At 40.7% G+C, this 21,565-nt stretch overlaps 1 protein-coding gene across 1 annotated transcript; it reads right to left on the bottom strand.

The window, feature by feature from the left end:
* Window positions 1–3,521: 3,521 nt before the first annotated feature.
* gnl1 (guanine nucleotide binding protein-like 1) lies at window positions 3,522–21,386 on the bottom strand. The gene is made up of 12 exons (XM_034123995.1): window positions 21,172–21,386; window positions 20,254–20,398; window positions 18,861–18,997; window positions 18,579–18,730; window positions 16,502–16,573; window positions 15,300–15,492; window positions 12,459–12,557; window positions 10,859–11,041; window positions 9,683–9,861; window positions 8,329–8,515; window positions 7,604–7,744; window positions 3,522–5,920 (listed from the first exon to the last, which is right to left on the bottom strand). Exons 1-12 carry the CDS (start codon window positions 21,242–21,244, stop codon window positions 5,652–5,654), a joined length of 1,830 nt encoding a protein of 609 aa, XP_033979886.1. The 5' UTR covers window positions 21,245–21,386; the 3' UTR covers window positions 3,522–5,651.
* Between the last annotated feature and the right edge of the window lie 179 nt (window positions 21,387–21,565).

Below are 21,565 nucleotides of genomic sequence, written 5' to 3'. Positions count from 1 at the left end.
AACGCCTCGATGGGAACCACAGGACCTGCCTGTACATAACGCAATGAGCTCCACCTCGTCCAGCTGCAACACTAAAATGCTGCTTATGCATCGTTACAGTAATGCTAACAATCCAATAATGAAATATGCAATAAGTCACAGGGGACATCTTAGCAACAAACGAGCCCTAGATTGATCTGATTACACTGCTATTACTTTTGTAAAACATCTGAATACTTCTTCCTCTGCTGACCCTCTGGATAATCTGTGACCCACCTTTACTGATGGTGATAAAACTGAACGTGCTATCAGGTAACACGTCCTGCACATTCATTTTAATAACTCAATCAGCTGGGTGCACCTGACTATTAACTGCAGCACAGAGAGACTAGGCTGGCTTTGATAGCCCTCTAGTGACCACAGAGGTGTAGCTGCCAGCTGAAAAGTGGAACTGTAACTTATTATAATGAGACTTTCTGCAGTTTGGTTGTTTTTGTAAAGCCAGCTGGGATTTGTCATTGTAGTTTTTCTCTTTAAAGGAAACACCAACACACCAGAGGCTGTTATTGCTCTAGACAATGATGTTTTCTACAAATTCCCACACACTCCCTATACGTCACCTGCAGGTGTGTGTGTGTGTGTGTGTGTGTGTGTGTGTGTGTGTGTGTGTGTGTGTGTGTGTGTGTGTGTGAAGCGCCCAGGGGACCCTAATAAAGCAGAGTAATGATTTAGTCTGCTCTGCTTATGCTCAGACTCTCTTATGAAGTCAATTCATTACACTTTGGTCTCGCCCAAATGTTAGCCGGGGTCAAATACGGAGCAAAAGCAGGGCAAATAAGAGTGTGTGTGTGGGGGGGGAGGGAGGTCAGAGACCCCACAACAACCTGGTTGCGTCATGTGAAAGCTTTCCCAAGAAGGAAAATAAAACATTGAAACCACATGGGCATTTTAGGCGTGACCACTGCTGGCAGTTCATACATTTAACACAGCATATTTTAATTAACACTTCTGAGATTTATGGTGTCGTGCTCCAGTAAATCTGGGGTCTTTGTCTAGCTGTAATTACTGCCATGCAGGTTTGAGGGCCACAACATAGTTCGAGCTCTAGCTGGGGGAAATTAAGCAGCTCATGGCTCTGGCTGCACAAAAAAAAAGGGAAATCATTCCAGATGATTCCTCTCTTCCCCCCTCGGAGTTGATCTAGTCAGCAAAAAGCATCCGGGAGTATACAAGTTGGCATTGAATCCAAATGATGCGAGATAAAGCGGGGGATTTCCAACCACTTCCATCTCGTAAATAATGATTGTGGCAATCCTCAGTGGTGATTATCATCACACTCACTCATGCACGGTGCCCATTGGGTCACGATAAATATAATTGGATAATAGCTGCAGCCAGATTGACTCTGACAGGAGGATTGGAGAGGCGTCAGGAGTGTGAAGAACTTGACAAACGCTGTCAAAACAGTCAACGGCTTTATATGCAGACTACTCACACGAGACGTAAATCACAGGGGTATGTTCCACATTTTTAACACATGACGATGGAAATCCTTCTATTAGTTGGAAGAGGTGATAATTTATTCCATATGTTTCAGGGAGTATATTATAAAAGCAGTTCTGCAGAGGACAATGCTTAACGTTTTTTTGTATTGTTTGAGCAAATGTCTTCCTCTAATCCTATTGTATGAATCATGTGAGACACTTCAAATGAAAATTGTAAGTGCTTGGATAAACAAACATTTTTAATTAAAGCAATCTCGTTTTTGTCCCACTGCAGCATCTTTTTCTCCTGTTTACTCGTCTTAAAAAACTACATTTGATCATTTGAAATAACTATCTTCAACGTGCACACTGGCCTGTAGTGGATGAAGTACTCAGTTCATATACTTCATTAATACTGCATTATTAATGAAGTAAATTAATGGCATGCTACAATGATCTGTTGGTATTTCGAGCCAACACTTCAGAGACATGTTTGTATCTGAGAGCTATAATATTATGTTGAAAAAGAGTATAATAATGAACATTTAAGCTTACTAATTAAATCATGTTATGATGATTTTGTGTGGGTACATCTTAATGTATATCTAGCTATCTGGTTCAAATATCAACGATCTGGAAATGTACCAAAAAAGTAGTTGGAGGTCTCAGTATGTTGCCGTATTATCAGCGGATCTCATCGCAGTAATTATCTGTCTTTAGAGAAAGGAAGTCTCTTTACTAATTACAAGACAGCACTAACATCTCCATGAGAATCAATTCATAACTGTCTGATCGGCATTCAGGAAAACTGTAATGAGTCTGACAAAGATCCTCAAAACAAGCCGTGCACTTTGATCACAATCATGCTCTCAAATTGAGTCAAAACATTTAAAGGGAACGTCGACAATGTCATATGTTGCCAGTTAAATTGTTCACATTTGAACAGAGGTGGGAAGTAACTACTAAGTACATTTACTTAAGTACAATTTTGAGATACTTGCACTTTACTTGAGTATTTCTATTGTTTGCTAGTTTTAACTTCTTCTCCACTACATTTCAGAGGTTTAATCGTGTACTTTTACTCCACTACATTTATTTAATACCTTTAGTTACTTCACAGATTTGGATGAATGATGTGAAATATAATCAAGTGTTAAATCACACTTGAGTTCCACCTGGAGTAAATTCACAAGCTACCCTGCAGTATACAAAGTCATTCAAACTAGCTGCACCTTTACCAGCTTTGAGAACACTTTCATGATCAATCATTATAAAACATATCAGATATATTATTCTGAAATGGACAAATCTGCACGATGACTACTTTTACTGTCGCTACTTTAACTATATTTAGATGATAATACTTTTCTACTTTTACTTGAGTAACATTTTGAATGCAGGACTTTTACTGTAACAGAGTATTCCTACACTCTGGTACTTCTACTTTTACTCAAGTGCAAGATCTGAGTACTTCTACTTTTACTTAAGTACAAGATCTGAGTACTTCTACTTTTACTCAAGTACAAGATATGAGTACTTCTACTTTTACTCAAGTACAAGATCTGAGTACTTCTACTTTTACTTAAGTACAAGATCTGAGTACTTCTACTTTTACTCAAGTACAAGATATGAGTACTTCTACTTTTACTCAAGTACAAGATCTGAGCACTTCTACTTTTACTCAAGTACAAGATATGAGTACTTCTACTTTTACTCAAGTACAAGATCTGAGCACTTCTACTTTTACTCAAGTACAAGATCTAAGTACTTCTAATTTTACTCAAGTGCAAGATCTGAGTACTTCTACTTTTACTCAAGTGTGAGATCTGAGTACTTCTACTTTTACTCAAGTAAAAGATCCGAGTACTTCTCCCACTTCTGCTTTTGAGTTGTCAAATTGAGTGTCGTTTTTTTAAATAACTCAATAAAGTAAGAAAGGGTTTGTCATTAAAAGATATTTCGCTAACATATTTAAACATCTCCATGTATTATCTGACACAATTCATGAGAAAATATCTTAAAAGATGTCTTCAAATCAAATCAAATACAAAGACAGGATGGCGTAGAGGAATACTTCATTTATTGCAGAAAGCAGTCCAGTCATCAGGAATGAAATGAGGAATGCAGCAAACAGCCTGAAATCACCTCAAGCCTTCACACTACTCTCTCTAGAGACTCCTTCAGTTTTAATGTTTCAACAAAAAAACAAATTCACATCAACAAAAACAGTCTGCTGTCTTTGTGGAACAGCATGGTAGTGTGGAGTCTCTGCTTGACATTGTACCAACGGTAGAATGACTGCTGCAGTGTGATGCATTACACAGTAACACAGCACGGTGCTGAAGAGCCCCCTCAGTGAACGCATGGAGAGGAACCACAGCACGACATCATACAGCACTCAGGATTGTAGCGGGGTTATCACACGGCGAGTAAGAGACAGAGAGACGAGACAAAAACAAAACAGTTTCAAGGGAACAAGATGAAAACATGGCGTTGACGGACATTGAGAATTGTCTGCAGCAGCTTTAAAAGATCGGACTTTGAAATTGATCACAGCGTCATAGTTATAGTTCATAAAACAGATGGAGAGTGTGATGATATTTACAATGACGGACAGGTGGAAGCTAAAATGGTCGGACTGGCTTTCTGTTTTGTTAAAGAGTTCAACATTTTGGTAAATATGCTTTCGTGGAGTTAGGTGAGAAGATCCATACAACTCTTACATCAGCACGGTCACTATATAAGCAACTAAACAGACTTATTAACGTATGATGTCTTGTTTGTTTAACCCATACAAAGAAACACAACATTCCTGTTTCCAGGAATATTTCTTGGCCATAGGGGATGTTACTTCCTGGAGTCTTAAACCACAGACTCTTTGGTTTATGTACGGCTTAAAAAAACAAGATAATTAAGACATTAGTAGGGATTTTATTTTGTAGGGGTGAATAATTAATCTAAATTTGATCAAAACCACAAAATGGACTGGAAAGATATTTTTTAAATCCCCAAAAATTCCCCCAAACAATTTCTTTGTTCATTCAAATAACCACTATGATAAAAAAAAATGTCAATTAAATGAGAATACAGATGTACAAATGATCATCCTCTCCAATATCGGGGATCATATAGAAATAGCTAAATCAGTCCAAATAAAAACAATTAGATCTTTCTATCTGTCTTTTTCGCCTTTCACGTCTCAAACTCAAGATACAAGAGTGGCATTAATGTTCTCGTCTAACTCTCAGCATGTACGTGAATATTTGCCAAAGTATCGACCGGTTCCTGCGACAGACTGTTGAGCTTCTCTCCGTTGGATCCGACCCACGTACTGCTATAATTAAATTAACTTGCTGAAGAAGTGTAGACAAAATCCCACACTTAACTCTGAAGATCTCCATCTAAGGATAATATTTGTAGTAGTTAAAACACTACAAGCTAAATTCCTGAAACAGCCTCGTCCAGCAGTACAGGATTCACCCCCCCCCCCCCATCCCAAAACATTTTCTTTATTTCCTGCCGACTGTGTGAAACCACACCAAATAAAATATCACTCGCAGATTCAGCATTTTCTAACCCTAGTTCAGAAAAATAAACTTCTAACGGAGCCATAACACTGGTGACTGTGTATGCAAAATGTTGGTTTTAGTCATTCCCCTTTTATGGCCCCATATCTCCCGTCCCCACACCCTTTAACCAAAGTTTTGACGAACTACGGTCCATAAAGGAGATTTACAGTCCAGCTCTTAAATCTCCAGCTGCTCCAGTGAATGACATCATATCGACATTTTGTTTTATCATCCTTTTGCTGAACTTTGGCATCTCAGCTGCAAAGTCACTTATCGATGAGGAGATTGAAAACCAGTTTGATTGATAATTCCAGACTGAGGGAAAATGACTTCTTCTGAGAACTACATGCAAGAAACAAAAGGGAAATATCAAACCAAACCCTAGAAGCAACACATGTGTGGATTTGTGGAGGAAGAAGCAGAGCAGAGGCACAGCATGAACACATGAATATGCTCTGTGTATTAGAGGAAGCAACTCATCAGATTAGATCATGTGATTGTACGGAGAAGGATGACATGAGGAGTGGGAGCTGCAAAACAAAAAAAGAGGGGAATGCAGATTTAGGAGGAGGGAAAAATACACAACGGGGAAAAGGAACCACTTCTGTCTTTTTGCTCATCACTCGCACTCGTTTTCCCGGAGGACATTGAACATGTTGACAGTGAAGCCAGATGGCTTTTCTTCCTTGGGTTTTGGATGTGCAAACCCCTCGTCTTCATCATCCCCGTCCTCATCGTCGTCGGCGTCCCGGTCCCTCTCGTCTTCCGGCTCCGTGCTGGACTCTCCGTCCTCTTCGTCATCTCTCTCGCCCATTCCCTCCTCCTTCGTGGTGGTCCTCCCCTGCAGAGCGATGATCTCCGGCAGGTCTGGGTGGTTCTCCCAGTGCTCTGTGGACCACAAATGATCCAGATATTAATTCCACCCACTTGCTGTTTTCTCCTTCCAAACACACTTGTTGGGAAAATACTGAATATAGGAGAGATTTTGAGAAAAAGTCCAAATCTTGAGAAAAAGTCCAAATTTTTTAGATTTTGAGAAAAAGTCCAAATTCTGAGAAAAAGTCCGAATTTTGAGAAAAGGTAAACATTTTGAGAAAAAGTCCGAATTTTAAGATTTTGAGAGAAAGTCCGAATTTTGAGATTTTGACAGAAAGTCCAAATTTTGAGAAAAAGTCCACATTTTTAGAAAAAGTCCGAATTTTTTAGATTTTGAGAAAAAGTCCAAATTCTGAGAAAAAGTCAGAATTTTGAGAAAAGGTAAACATTTTGAGAGAAAGTCCGAATTTTGAGATTTTGACAGAAAGTCAAAATGTTGAGAAAAAGTCAGAATTTTTTAGATTTTGAGAAAAGGTCAGAATTTTGAGAAAAAGTCAACATTTTGAGAAAAAGTCAAAAATGTTAGATATTCAGAAACATTTTGAGAAAAAAACTCAGTATTTTGTACATGGCAGGATGTATCAAATAACTAGGGCTGTCAGTCGATTAAAATATTTAATCGCGATTAATCGCATGATTGTCCATAGTTAATCGCGATTAATCGCAAATTAATCGCACATTTTTTATCTGTTCTAAATGTACCTTAGAGGGATATTTTTCAAGTTTTTAATACTCTTATCAACATATGAGTGGACAACTATGCTTTATGTGTTTGTTTATTATCATTTGAACAATGACAAATATTCTCATGAATATTAAACACAACAACCTCTGAACATTACAAATATTCGCCTCAATTCAACCTAGAACCTCTCTCATACAATAATACAATACTGTGTGTGTGTGTGTGTGTGTGTGTGTGTGTGAGAATGTGGAGACACTGTGATGGATCGTTGGAGCTATATGCAGCTCAAGGCATATATGCCTGTGTGTATGAGCTGTGTTGCGCGCACTATCCGTGCTGAGTGTGCTGTCTGGCTACCTGCATAAAGTCAAGTGCTCGGCGAAATGTCGCTCCTCTGTTTTCATTGAAACAGCTCCTTATATCCGTTAGCTCAGCTAGCTAGCACCAGATGCTAACAACAACACGTAAGGTGTGCTTCGCTCGCGCCACACATACACACACCCTCCCGGTCCTCCCGATGGCCAGTCCGGGCCTGCCGGTGAGCGTGGAAGTGTGGTCTGCCACAAGCGGGCAGCAGGAGCGGGGCTGTCAGCATCAGCTTGTAGATGGTATTTTAAACTCGATGCGCTCTGAAACTACGGCGGCCGAGGACAAAAAATACACGTGCGTTAATCGCGTTAAAATAATTAGTGGCGTTAATTTTTTTTTGCGTTAACGCGTTATTAACGCGTTATTAACGCGTTATTAACGCGTTAACTTGACAGCCCTACAAATAACACATGTCTACAAGACCCGATATTCCTCCATCTTGTGACTGTGTAACTCCCTCTCTTGTATATCAGCATGTGAAGGACACTGTTCAGGAACTAGTTGATGCTCTGTATGTGAAGACTACTTCCATTCTTGAGAGGATCATAAATACATGTATCCTGATATTGAAGCTCAAGCCGGTGATATTTTTCCAAGCGAAGCTGAAAAGATGAGTCATGCGAGAGCTTTTTTATGTTTACCCCTCAGGCAGCTGTAGCCCGGAGGTCTCAGACAGAGACACAACCTGCCGTCGATCGCTAACCGCAGGAGGCTGTTTGCTGCTCGATAAACATCCAGGCGAGCAGCTTTGGCCGTTTTATAGCCTCTCCTCTCGGCCCATGCTGGAAAACACAAAAGCAGATGGAAGGGGGACACATGATCGGGGTTAGTGACAGTAAAGAAACATCTGGATATTCATAACATTTCAGATTGTTGTGCTTTTATTTATGTCTTAATGTGTCTGTTGATTGTATATATATTTGTATTTATGTATTCGGGATTGTGGGAAACAGTATTTCTATCTCTCTGTCTGTACACACAAACTGAACGATTGAAAATAAAGTTGACTTTGACTAATGTAAGCGCTACTGCATTGGCATCAAATAAGCCAAACCTTTTCTAAGTGGTACGTACAGAAAATATAGATATGTTCTATGTTCTACGTTCTGCTGTCCTGATATCAAGAGGGAGCTTGTTCCACCATTTTGTATCCTAAAAAGCAATCATGAGTGTTTTTGCTAAGAGGTACCTGAGTGACTCGCCCTAATTAAAGGAAAAGTCTTTTTAGGTGTAATGACTCTGCTCTTGTTTTGATAATGCCTCTCAATATGTGTAATGGATTGAGGCAGTGGGGAAGGAGGTGTGTAACTGTGCACATATGAATCCCAGACTCTTAAGAAACGTCAACAAATACGACACGACTTACCCTCACACACATCCCAGGCGGTCCAGTTCATGTCCTCGGACCCCTGGATTCCAAGGTGGGGTTTGCTGTCCACCAGACTGGGATGTTTGAGCTTCAGCACAGAGTAGGTGGGAGTCCGTTCACACAGATAACCCACTGAGCTGTAGGGCTCCTGCAGCTGAGACACTGGGTAGATACCCGCCAGAATCTACAGAAAATAAACAAAAAGAGGGAGAAAGATCAATAAGACAAATCTAAGTGGTCCAAAACTTTTGAAACTGCCATAAAGATAGTTTCAAAAAGCATTTGAAAGATAACAAGAAAGTATGAAATCAATAATACATTTTCCCAGGGGTGCTCTTTAACAGGATTACGTTTCTTTTAAGCCCAACACTTTAAAGTAAACTCCCACTGTGCATTATACATTTATATTCAATTTAATAATCAATTTCTTGCACAATAATATCCTGCATTATATTTGTTACTTGTTCTAATATTTTGGACTGTTTATTTCTTGTGTCTTAATTACTCTTATGTACATTGCCTTGTTTTTTATGCTGCTGCAACGCAACCTACCTACCTACCTACCTACCTACCCATCTACCTACCTATCTATCTATCTACCTATCTATCTATCTATATATCTATCTATCTATCTATCTATCTACCTATCTATCTACCTATCTATCTATCTACCTACCTATCTATCTATCTATCTATCTACCTACCTAACTACCTATCTATCTACCTATCTATCTATCCTATCTATCTATATACCTATCTACCTATCTATCTATATACCTCTACTACCTATGAGCGAGCGAGCGAGCGAGCGACCGAGCGAGCGAGCGAGAGAGCGAGCGAGCGACCGACCGAGCGACCGAGCGAGCGACCGAGCGAGCGAGCGAGCGAGCGAGAGACCGAGCGACCGAGCGACCGAGCGAGCGACCGACGGAGCGAGCGACCGAGCGAGCGACCGAGCGACCGACGGAGCGAGCGAGCGACCGAGCGAGCGACCGAGCGAGCGACCGAGCTACCGAGCGACCGAGATACCGAGCGAGCGACCGAGACCGAGCGAGCGGCGACCGACGACCGAGCGAGCGACCTACGAGCGACCGCGAGCGAGGACCGAGCAGCGACCGATCGACCTACGATCTATCTATATACCTATCTATATATCTATCTACCTACTTATCTATCTATCTACCTATCTATCTACCTATCTATCTACCTATCTATCTACCTATCTATCTACCTATCTATCTACCTATCTACCTATCTACCTATCTATCTAACTATCTATCTACCTATCTTTAGATAGGTAGATAGATAGATAGGTGTATTTGGTTTCAAATACACAAAAGTGAGGTTGTACCTGCAACTGTTTATCCACAATGGAGGGGAAAACCAGTCCGGGACAGTCGCAGAGCTTCACTGTGGGGGTGAGGTAGTACGTCTGGAAGTATTTGGTGTGGCCTGGGGTCCGGGAGACGCTCACCACCTTCCTTGCCACCAGGCTGTTAATAACCGACGACTTGCCAACATTCGGAAAGCCTGCGGGGGGAGGGGGGGGGGAAGAAATGGGTTTAAGATTTATTATCTAGAAAGGACTTCCTTACTTCGGTTTGCTGATGCTAGCCTTGAGTTGTGCGGTGGATTGAAGAGAACTGTGTCGTGGCTTCCTCCCTTGTTTTTCTTTCAAGCCACTAGACGCCTTAAACAGACATTTTTTACTCGTTTTCTTTCCTTTACATTATTTACAGTTGAAGAGTTGCTTGGCCTCCGATGGTTAGATGATGTTATGTGATGTGTTTGTTCAAAACTCAAATAAAATAACAAACAACTTAGGTATTCTTTCTTTCTTGATAAGGCTTGTATAACTTCATAACTTAAAGGGTAATTGGACGGTTAAAAACTGTTCCTCGACGGCGCCTTTCTAGCAGGTCGCCCATCTCAGGCGCCGTGGGAATTGTAGTCTTTTATAGTGTGTTGACTACAGACGTCACAATTAGGTGGCCTTTCTTATAAAACTAAAATACTGGCTCTAACAAACAGTGTTTAATGTTTTGATGTAATTATTTTCACAAGGCAAGAAAAACAACAACTGGTAAGCTCTTAAAAAAAATGCAAGTTGAGAACTTTCTTGGAAACTGCTTTTCTTTGCAAATCTTGTTTAAAATGTTAGATTAGATACTTTATAGATCCCATATAAGGAAATTGTTTTGTTGCAGAAGCATGGGAATAAGGCACATGAACAAAAGACCTACCCACAAATAATAATAATAATAATAATAAAAATGAAGACGCTTTGACAGAGAATAAAACAAAAAACGAACAGAAAAGAGGTGGGTTTTGAGTGATTTTTTGAATGCGGTGAGGGAGGAAGAGTCTCTGATGGGTTGGGGTAGTGAAATAATAAGAAAATAAATACACACACTAGGAGTTTCTCCAACAGGATGTCACGTTGCATGGCCCCATCTTTTGGCACCAAGAAACTCTGATTGGATCTGTCTGCATAGTTATACTTTTCAGTGACAACTCAGATGCGTACCTATGCAGCCTATTGTGAGAACGCCGTCTTTGTACAGCTCCTGTGACGGGCTGTTCATCTCCATGGCGATGTCAGTTTGATGTTCCACCAGCACCGTCTCTAATCCGTCATCGAGCCGATCTCCGTCCATCTGCTCGGCGCCGGCATCTCGCCTGATCTTCTGCTCCCAGCTGGAGAGGTCAACTTTGAAAACAAGAGGTCAAAGGTCAACACAAGTGTAAATATGCAATGAGTCAAGTTCAGAGTGAGGGACAGTTTCATCCCACAGGCCATAAGACTGTTAAACACCTGAACTTTTGAAAAAACACTCATAACATTCATCTGTCTGCAACTTATATATATCAATATTCCAATTACTGCATATAGACTATTCTGCACTGTTTCTATTATATTTACTTGCACTATTATCTGTTTTATTGTGTTGCACTATTGGAGGAGCCTGTGACCTAAGATTTTCATAACTACACTGTAGCTATGTACACCTGGTGAATTTTTTCCTCAATCTGACAACATGTACCCCTCCCTCATCAACCGTGAAGTGTAGCCTCAGTAGCAGCTGCTGGTGTGGCAGCCCCAGGTCGATGAGGGAGGGGTACATGTTGTCAGATTGAGGAAAAAATTCACCAGGAGAGTTTTCTTGACTAATAGAATGAATTCTGGGGGTTGGAGCTTAGACTTTCCGACTTTCAATTTTAAGGACCACCCTACGTGAGGCTAAACGTCAAGGTTGATGAGGGAGGGGTAAATGTTGTTGGAGTTTGAATAAAATTCACCAGGAGAGTTTTCTTGACTAGTATAACGAATTCCAGTGGTTGGAGCTTAAAATAAATGAATTAAAAAAATGTACCTCTCACGAAGGACCACCCTAATGTGTTGGCTATATTTAGAATATATTCACCTTGCAGTCAGACCTTCCCTGACAGGAACTGAAGCCGTTATCTGTGCTCTCTTTAAAGCCAGACTCAGAGCCTTTGAAGAGGGCACAGATAACCGCTTCTGTTCCTCGTCGTAAAGGGCGCTCTGACTGCAAGATAAAGTGCTGAAAATATTCTAAATATAGCGTTCGCTTACACTGGTATTGATTTTTTTTTTATGTAGCTAAAATATATGATGCTGCTGCCCCTGTTCCCATACACCTCTTTGCTGCCATGTTCTGTAATGTAGGTAATACTATGGAACATCTGAATCAGAAACCGTTTATTTGTCCCACACCGGGGAAATGTATAATGTCACATGAAAGGGGACAGTTCAATTAAGACAAACTGAAAGAAAATAGCATGTTGGGAAAGCACACGTTAATTAAATAAAAATCGAATAATTAGACATGGGTGAAGATAGGTAGCAGCCTAGTAAGTGAACATATGAAAAAGTCATAAAGTAACAGCCATTTATAGCAGTAGTAAATAGTTAGAAGTATATTTTGCACGCTGTAAAATAGCTGCCCACTGCTTATAGTACTAGGAGGGGTTAATGTACTGTGTATGTGTGTGTGTGGAGGGCTACCAAACACACAACGATGAATAATGAATAAGTACCTCATACATATACTTCAAAACAGACAAGTAAGGAACTATCCCTTTAATGCAGGACAGACACCCACCTTTCCCCGCTGTGATCTCCTGGCAGGCCTTCAGGATATCTAAAGGTCCTCCAGCGTGACTCCAGTCAGCCTTCTTCCTCATCCGCTTCTTCTGGAGCACTACAGATCAGCAGACAGACAGGCAGACAGACTGTTATTTTAATCGCAACCAGAGCCAGTCGGGTTATTCTGGTGGTATTACACTCAAATAAAAGTCCCTGAGTGGCAGGTTTATTTAAATTACAAAGCTTGCTGATGTTATCTTGTGTGTCACTTAGTCCTCTTTCTATGCCGCCATGTTCTCCCCCTCCTCCATAGCTTCTCTTGGACTTAAAATCTCACTGTACATTTTACATTTATATATTCAGTTTCATATTTCATCCCTCACATACTTATGTATACATAGCCGTGGGAACATGTTTCAAATGGGGGGGTGCTGTGGGGATGACACCAGGGCCGGTTCTGACCAATGTGCTGCCCTAGGCAAGATTTGAGCTGGCAATGAAAAACCTCTACAAAAGACCAATACACTACAAACAGAGAAACTTATTGACATGGTGGACAGCTTATATAAAAAGGCTTCAAATGTATTCAGTATTGTATGAACATGTTTTAATTGGGGGGTGGACGTCACCTCCTTAACATTTTAAAGTAAAATGCTTCAATCTGGTGCACTTTGAGCGCCCAATTACCAGAGACCTGATCTAGGGGGTACAACTTTAAACACCCATATGAAAAAGATCGGTTTGCATTTTATTAATCAAATAAGTATGTGAACATAACCAATAACCTACCATAGCCAATAACAAATAAATGTAACTTATTTTATTTTTGTTGTTCATTCATATCTTATTTTACCAGTTAAAGGTGGGGTAGGTAAGTTTGAGAAACCGGCTCGAGATCAACTTTTTGTTATATTCCATGGAATGCTCTTAACATCCCGATAGCAATGAATATCTTAAGTGCTTTGACAAAAAAATCCATAAATAAATGTAATCTGTGGAAGCCGTAGTACTGTAAAAAGCACGACCAATCATCTGAGCCGGCCCGGCTAAAATAACTGGATGGCCTACCTGCCTGTCAGCCTTCCATCGGGGCACAAACTTATCTCGTGCCCTCATTGGTCATGTGCGCGTTCGTGTGTGTTGGAGGAGGGGCTCTGTAAGGAAGTGGCAGATTTTTTCCGGCTGTGTATTTTCAAATTCTAGCGCACTCGAGCTGGTTTCTCCAAAATTACCTACCCCACCTTTAACATTTATACATATTTTTTAATCTCTCCAGTTTAAAACTATATGTTTGGTTTACTGTCCTATAGTATACATTGGAATGATTTCAAAGCTGTTATTATTTATCCTAATAATTATAAAGGTGTGCCTTGGTTACATAAATTGTGACCAAACCGTTTGAGACCCACTGAGATAACTTGGACTAAAGTGAACTATCTAAACCCTTAGAGTCCTTTACCTCACTGAGCCTCTCAGTCTGACAGGAGAGGACTCTCCCTCCACATGATTCTCTCTTCTCAAATTCAAAAGGGACTTTATTGGCATGAAAGTTGAACGAAACAATGTTTTTGTTTTTTCTCTCTCTCTACTTCCCACGCCCGTGTATGTATATATAATAACTTGCTTTTCTAGTCTTTTACATTTGTATTGTACAATGCCATGTCTTTTATGCTGCTGCAACACAAACATTTCCCAAATTGGCAGTACTATCTTATCTCGTTGCACTTTTGCTTGTACATGTGATGTTTTGGTGTCGTTTTGTTTATTTCCGTTAACTGTCAAGTGGGAACTTGAAGTATTTTTTGTAGTAAGTTTTTGTGTTTCTCTTATTTTCCTACGATACCGTTATGATTGGCTGTGAATAAGAAAATATGAAGGACAGACCATCTTTTTCTATTTATTTTTATTTTTTTTAGAAAGGGGCAGGTAATATAATGGCGCGTTTCCACTACACGGCCTCGCTCGGCCTCGCTCGGTATGGCTGGGCCTCGTTAGGACTGGCTCACTTTATGGCACATTTCCATTACAGTTTAGGAACTGGGGTAGTATCTATAGTAACGCAGTGTAGGCGGAGCCGTGACGTCATCTTCAATGAGAACCCCAGAAAAACAACACAGCCGTTAGCTGTTAGCACTCAGAGCTCACAGCTCCTCATATATGTTCAGAAACTAGACAAAAGTTAAACAAGTACAAACCACAGACTGCCTGTGTCATGGTGAATACAGTCGCTGCTTTATTTATGTCTGTATAGGCCGTTGTTGTGAGTGTGGACGGTCGGAGCATATACTGCGTTAGCTTAGCCAATCTCCATTTAGAAAACACGCATTTGAAAAGGTTTTTCGCCTGCCGTCTGTCTGCAGACTTGACAAAGCATTAATTCATGGTTTTTACTAACCGGTATCAGTATGTTGTTACTTCGGCATCATTTTGAAACGTGTATTACAATTAAATCACGGTCAAATATGTCCATCTTGTTGTAGTTGTAGCCCCCTTGCCAGCGATGCTCTCTCTAGTTTAGCATACTCAGCCCGACTCAGCCTCGTTGTTCCTGGCCCTAGAACCACGATTTTATGGGGCCAGAAAAACTGTGAATTAGGACCCGCTGGCCGGTACTAGGCCAAGTGGAAACGCAACCAAAGACGGGCCGCTGACGTCACAGCCCTCTTAAACCGTGCTCCGCGCTGTAGTGGAAATGCGCCATAAGATTATTTTCTTCTACTTGCTCCTTTTCGGTCAATGGTGTTTTTATAGAGACATGTTTTGTAAACAATTGTTATACATTAAGTTGTGCATACCATGAACGGAACAAATACCAAAGAAAATGAACTCTTATCTTATCTCCTCCCTCTCTCCTCACCTGTGCTGTAGGCCTCTCCTGGGTGGGAGGTGAAGCAGACGATCTGCAGGTGGGGGAACTGGGAGGTCATGTAGTGTTTCCAGGCGATCACCAGTGGGGGAGGACACAGGTCGGCTTTGTTCAGCACCAGGACCACCTGCTTCCCCAGCTCTCCTGTGATGTAGTTGTACAGGGACGGAGGGAACTGCAGCACCTGGACGGTTGAAGTAAGGATACCCATCGATTAGAAAGGTAATTATGGCCTAGTCAACGAGTAAAGGACTAGATCTTATCCTTATTAAAAAAGGGAGTAGACGAGTTGTGCTGTTTTTAACTTTACATTAATACTGGATGATGGCTGCCGTGTCTTTTACCCCTCTCCAACTCTGCCTTTTTATCGCTATATTTCAGTGTTTGTTTACTTGTTTCGTTGTGTGCTTTTAACTTTGTCCGCAAAATGCGAGATTTTGCATTTTTGTATTTTATTATACATGCTGCATTGTTGGAGGAGCTCAGGTCAGAAGAATTTCATTGCCATTTCTACACTGTAAACGTTGTGCATATGACAATAAAACCTTTGAATCTAACTATATGTGATTTGAAAGTATACATTTGTCGGCAACAGATGTCTGATAATCAAGAATTTAATTTAAAAATAAAGTACCTTAAATGCAACTTCTTCCCCCCCATTTCTTTTACAAAACTATTGTAAAATTGTAATATTAAGATTTGACAAATACGGAAATAAATTGGTCAATGTGAAAAATTGGAAGACATTGATAAACTGAAATGCTGATCTCAGGGTCAAATTGATCCGAATACTAAACAGGACTATTGAATTAGTCATCAATCAATCAATAGGGCCCAGAAAACCTGAGTTGAATTAAAGACAATAGTAGACCTAGTATTATTGTAGTTAGTGTTTGTGAATTAGAAGTATCAGATGGGATAGTAACATCATTTTCATTGCCTCCTAATCTTTATCTATGTTCATTTATAACTCTCATTAAGTGTTTTCATCTTGTCAATATACATTTGCTGTTGTTTGACAATATACATGTATACAAATAAAAACATCTTGTGATTTGAAAGAATAATTAGAATGATGTGCAACGGGTAAAACATAAATGAACACCATGTCAGATCTTCAGATGGATGTTGACTGTGTCTCCATCTAGTGGTCAGATTATTTCCTACAGGCTGTTGTTTGAGAGATCACCTACCGGGTGCCTGATGTCCACGATTAGCAGGATGACGTCTGACATCTCCAACACTCGCCACAACTGCCTCCATGTCTGAAAGATAGAAAATAGAAGTGGGATGTAACAGGAGGTTTGATATAAGCAAAACAAAGTATATTTAATCACATGTATGTTCCTATTTAGCATGATGGCTTATTAGGAAGGAGGTATATTAGGATTTTCTTGTAAATACTTTTTTGTAATGTACTGCTCCCTTTTAGAAGTATAAAAAGTACATCCAGTGAAACATAATTTCATTCCTCAGCTCCATTTAAAAATCCATCACCTCTAGATTACTGAGAGTCACTTATTACACCACCAGCTGCTCAAGCTTCTGCCTCCTGAGCCCACGCTCTGAAATTAAAATGATCGGCAGGGTTTTTAACTCACAGCCTGAGCAAAACTGAGAAATATCACACTAGTCAAGGTACAATGGTAGTCCTCGGGGAATACAAGGGAATTAACAGGCATGTAACACACTTCCTACAGATCCCCACATGATCCCACTTTAGAACAATGACATATTAAATGTATGGTACGTCCTAGAGTTAAAAGCTGGAGAACAGCTTCAACAATTATGTCTTCATGATGAAATTGGCAAAGCGAGTGTGCTGGGTAATGAGCAGTTCAAATTAAAACACATTCATTTAAGTTTTAATGGCTTTTAACGGGATTCAGACATAACTTAGATCTCACAGAAAACGTGCTGACAGTCTGAGCTTTCAAAACCTAGATCTAGATGGCAATAAAGGTCAGAGCTCCCTGATTTTCTGAGTGATTTAATACAAAGAATGGAGTGAATTTTGACTGTTTGGATGACATTTTAGGAAGATCATCAGAACTGGGGCCTTACATTTCCTTTATTCTAGTGTCTGTTAATTACTCTAACATTATATTGTTTATTGTTGTAATTTTGAGGCTTGCACGCACAATACTAATTATTTGTATTTGTATTTTGCCTTAGACCCCATTTACACGGGAGCGCAACCGCAAACGGACCGAATTCGTCTTCCGTTCACACGCATTCGGCTCATTTAACGTGTCCGTTCACACGAGACCGCTGGAGACGCTGTAGTACATATGCCGGGCCTGTAAGTGGCGCTGTACTTCTGCCACAAAATACACCAAAAGCAGCGAAGAAGACCCCCTGAGCATGGTTGCCATGGTTGCCCTTCTGTTTATGCCCCGCGGTGGATTCAGCAACATGTAGTTCATGTAATTCTCCATGTCCACTTGTTGCTGATGGTTGTGGTAGAGGAGCTGTAGATTTTGCACTAACATCTGTAGCATGGTCAGTAGCAGTAGCAGTAGCATGGTCAGTAGCTACTGACTGTAGCTACTGACCATGCTACAGCAGTGAGCAGCAGAGGTGGGGAGAGGCGGGGCTATGGCTTCATCGTTATCAGGAAATGATCGTATAGGGCGTACACACGGAGCCTTTTGGCCCCCCAGAGTGTTCCGGATGCAGATCTATCCACCTTGGGACCCGTTATCGTTTGCGGGGTCCGTTTCCGCGGTTCCGTTACGGCCTCGTGTGAACGAACGGGCTATACGCGAGAGAAAAGTAGCAGATACAACACGTTTCGTTCTCGTGTAAACACCGCCTTAGTCTGTGATGTTTCAATCTGGCTCTGTGAAGCACTTGGGCTGCATTATTGTCTGAAAGGTGTCATAAATAAAGTTGAGTTAAATATGCAACCTCCATGTTTCTGGCAATGTACAAGTCCTGCAAGTCCACAAATGATCCTCGTAAGTTTTACCAGGTACATGCTCCTGAACCTTTATTTGAGTTAGTTCAGAATGCCTAAAACACAATGATGAAACTTTCTAAACTAAAAAGTTAAGCTGTGTCATTTACCACGCCCCACATCTGGTCACCTGAATGTCAAGGCTTTTCAAAACAAACTGTAGATACACTAATAAAGAACAGAAAATGAGTTTCTGGCACTTTGATGGACACAAAGGCCTTCAACAGTGTGTCAGTAAGGTAAGATAAGATGAGATAAGAAGTACTTTATTGATCCCAATTTGGGAAATGTTTGTGTTGTGTGTAACTTACCTCCAGGTTGTGCTCAAAGTGGCTGAGAGAGCCCTCGGGGTTTCTGGAGTGCAGGTCATCCAGGTGTTCTCGGTACGACTTCTCCTCTCTCTTCAGCAGGTTCTCTCGTGTCATCTCATAACTCCAGGGCGGTCGTCGTGGGAAACCAAGACCTGGTAGTGAATAATTTAATTTCAGCGTGTCAAGCAGCAGCGACCCACTCCATTAACCTACTCTGCTTATCCGTCTGAGTTATTTTGAGACTGTCATGTGAAAAGCATAAAAAAACAAAAAAAGTCAGACCTTTCTCTGGAGGGAAGACGTCGTCGATGCTGATCTCATCCTCTTTCCCTGAGAGTTGCTTCAGCACCTTCTCCCTGGCCACCTTTTTCCTCTTTTCCACTTCTTCTTTACTCTCTTTCTCAAAGTGCAGTCGGAACCTGGAGAGAGGATGAGGGCATCAAAAGGTTTGCCTAACATTGGGCTGATATATCCAGGGGTGCACATAACTGGTACGCAGGTACGCATGCGCGGCAAAAATCTGAAATGCGTACCGTCACTTGTGTCACAACGCGCATTTGCGTACCGAAGTACTTGTGAAGCTTTTCCAGAAGGCGGTTAGATCACCGGACGACAGAGTCGGTCTCCGTGTGCACAGACGGGGCTGCTGTTAACGTCGGTCTGTACAACGGAATTGTGCCAAAACTACGCCAACCGGCTGCGGAGGGAGACTCCCCCCCCCTTCTGTGCTGGAGAACTGCGCAAAAACAGCTGATCACAACGTTCACGCTCTGTGGTCACGGAGTACACCAGCACTAGCACCCCCTACCCCCGCCGACGTTCGCGATACTTTGAGTGGAGCCAGAAGTTGGAGTACCAACCACTGACTCCAGGTACTCATCTGAGTACCTCACTGAGAAAGTTATGTGCACCCCTGGGTATATCTACATTTTAAATCACACAAACTTGAGAAAAAGATGTCTCAGTTAGTTGAAGAAACCGACATCCTATATTCCTCGAGCCATCAGACTGCACAAGTGGCAGCTTAATCAGAACAGGTCTCTTAGCTATTTTACTTATTTGTTACCCTGTGTCAGCCTCAATTTGAGCAAATGTGTTTTATCATATTATATAGTATGTTGTGATCTTGTTGTGTCTGTTTATCTAATGTTTTTACTGTAGACTTAACACTGTCACAGTCCTAATTTCTGGAGTGCTAAACCAAACAAATGTGTGGGATAATCAAATTGAGATCAATCTAAAAAACGCAGTATGATGTTTTATATAGTTAAATTAAAATATAAAATAGAATAAACACTATTGTGGCGGGAAAATAAAAACACAAAATATTGTACACAAGATAAAATGCACATTAAAAGACCTCTCAATTGTACATGAACACAGGATACAAATATAAGAGCAATCAGGAAAGCCATGTACAATCAAATAAAGTACCTAAAATATGTTTAATATGCAATCTTTGATATATAGCTCCTCAAGTAATTATGCGATCACTTAGTTACCAATTAAAACATCCTACTGCTGTTCGCACCGATGCAGTTTAGGTACTAGCAGCTATGAAGAAAAACAAGATGCCTATGTGTATTAATCCCAGCAGGATCTTAAACCTAAAGAATACCATTCTTCTATGAAAGTTAAAGGGATTGTTAGTATGGATACTGTCGCTACAACTCACCTGTTGGGGTCATATCTGCCTTCCCTGGCGAAGGGCTGCTGATTTATTTTCCTCACATCAGTGGTTTCGCTGTCTGAGGTGTCTGACTGTCGCTCTCCTCGCTCCAGACTGGCATTGCGGCTGCTCGGTCCTGAACCTGTGTCACCTGGAAGTCAAAGATCAGGGACCACAGTTAAACACAGACATACATCCAATACCAACGAGATCTAATGTTGACACTCATGCTAGCTGTCATGGATGCCCTGTGACAATTAATTCACGCTTTTCTTCCTTGATTCAAAAGTCAAAACTGCTTTTATAAAATCCTCTGTCATCAATGGCAATATTTGGTTTCATTGCAATTGATTTTAAATGTATTAATATCTTCCTCACAAGTGTTGGTATATGCAAACTCAGGAAAACCAGACATTTTCAAAGTGTGTGTATGCTATAATAATATTTCATGTTTCAAAAAAAGGTCAGAAATTCCACAGCTTTGACAGTCACAAATGATGTCCTTTTCTTGAATATATAAAGCACATGGGAATATATGAGCCAACATGCGGTTACTGTAAAGAGCTGTTTTGAAATTGCTCTCTAAATGACAGTACCACATGACCTTTACCAATGTAGTCATATTTTGGGTTAATGAGGTCATAGAATGTAATGATTGACACATTTTGACACCTCTTTTACAATACTACTTACACTGGTCAAGGTAAGTTACTAATGTCACATTGCTTGTTATTGCGGCTAGCATTAGCCTACAGAAGACATATTTGTTATCTAGGCTAAATGATAGTTTAAGGCTCTAATTGAAAATACTCAACCCAACAAATGCACACAGACACACATTTTGCTGCTTAATCACAATTATCTGTGGAGTCAGAACCGTTAGGTAGCAGCTAACGCTAGCATTGCTATGCTAACGGCACATACCTCTCTTTCTCTCCCGTTTGCCTTGTAGCTGTTTCTTCTTCTGTTTGGTGCTAAATGGCTTTTTCCGGGGCATATTTATAAAGTAAGCTGGTAAATAAATATAGCTATGTACTGCGAATTGCTATCTACAGCGTGTCACACAGCTTTCTTCTTCACGTTATTTACATGGATGAAGTTTCTCGACTCCTACACTTTTCAGTGACGCCATATCCACTGCAGACCGCAGAGGATTTTGGACGAGACCACATTTCAGCGTTTCAAAACTGCCCGAGTTTTGATAATTTGTTTTGTTTTTTAGATTGTACTATTTAGATTTAACTTAACGCCGAGTATATAGCTTCATTCCGTGTACCATTACACACAGATATGACCGAAATGCTGCCTTAGCTGACAT

Source organism: Trematomus bernacchii, unplaced genomic scaffold, assembly GCF_902827165.1.
Source record: "Trematomus bernacchii unplaced genomic scaffold, fTreBer1.1, whole genome shotgun sequence".
NCBI classification, from domain to species: Eukaryota; Metazoa; Chordata; class Actinopteri; order Perciformes; family Nototheniidae; genus Trematomus; species Trematomus bernacchii.
The sequence above is the reverse complement of the archived record's forward strand: the minus strand, read 5'-3'. Positions and strand labels throughout refer to the sequence as shown.

Coding starts and splice junctions, on each gene's coding strand:
- gnl1 (XM_034123995.1), bottom strand. CDS start 21,244: ATGCCCCGGAAAAAGCCATTTAGCACCAAACAGAAGAAGAAACAGCTA. Junction 20,399..21,171: donor CAAACGGGAGAGAAAGAGAG/GTATGTGCCGTT, acceptor TTTGACTTCCAG/GTGACACAGGTTCAGGACCG. Junction 15,493..16,501: donor TCGTGGACATCAGGCACCCG/GTAGGTGATCTC, acceptor TCAACCGTCCAG/GTGCTGCAGTTCCCTCCGTC.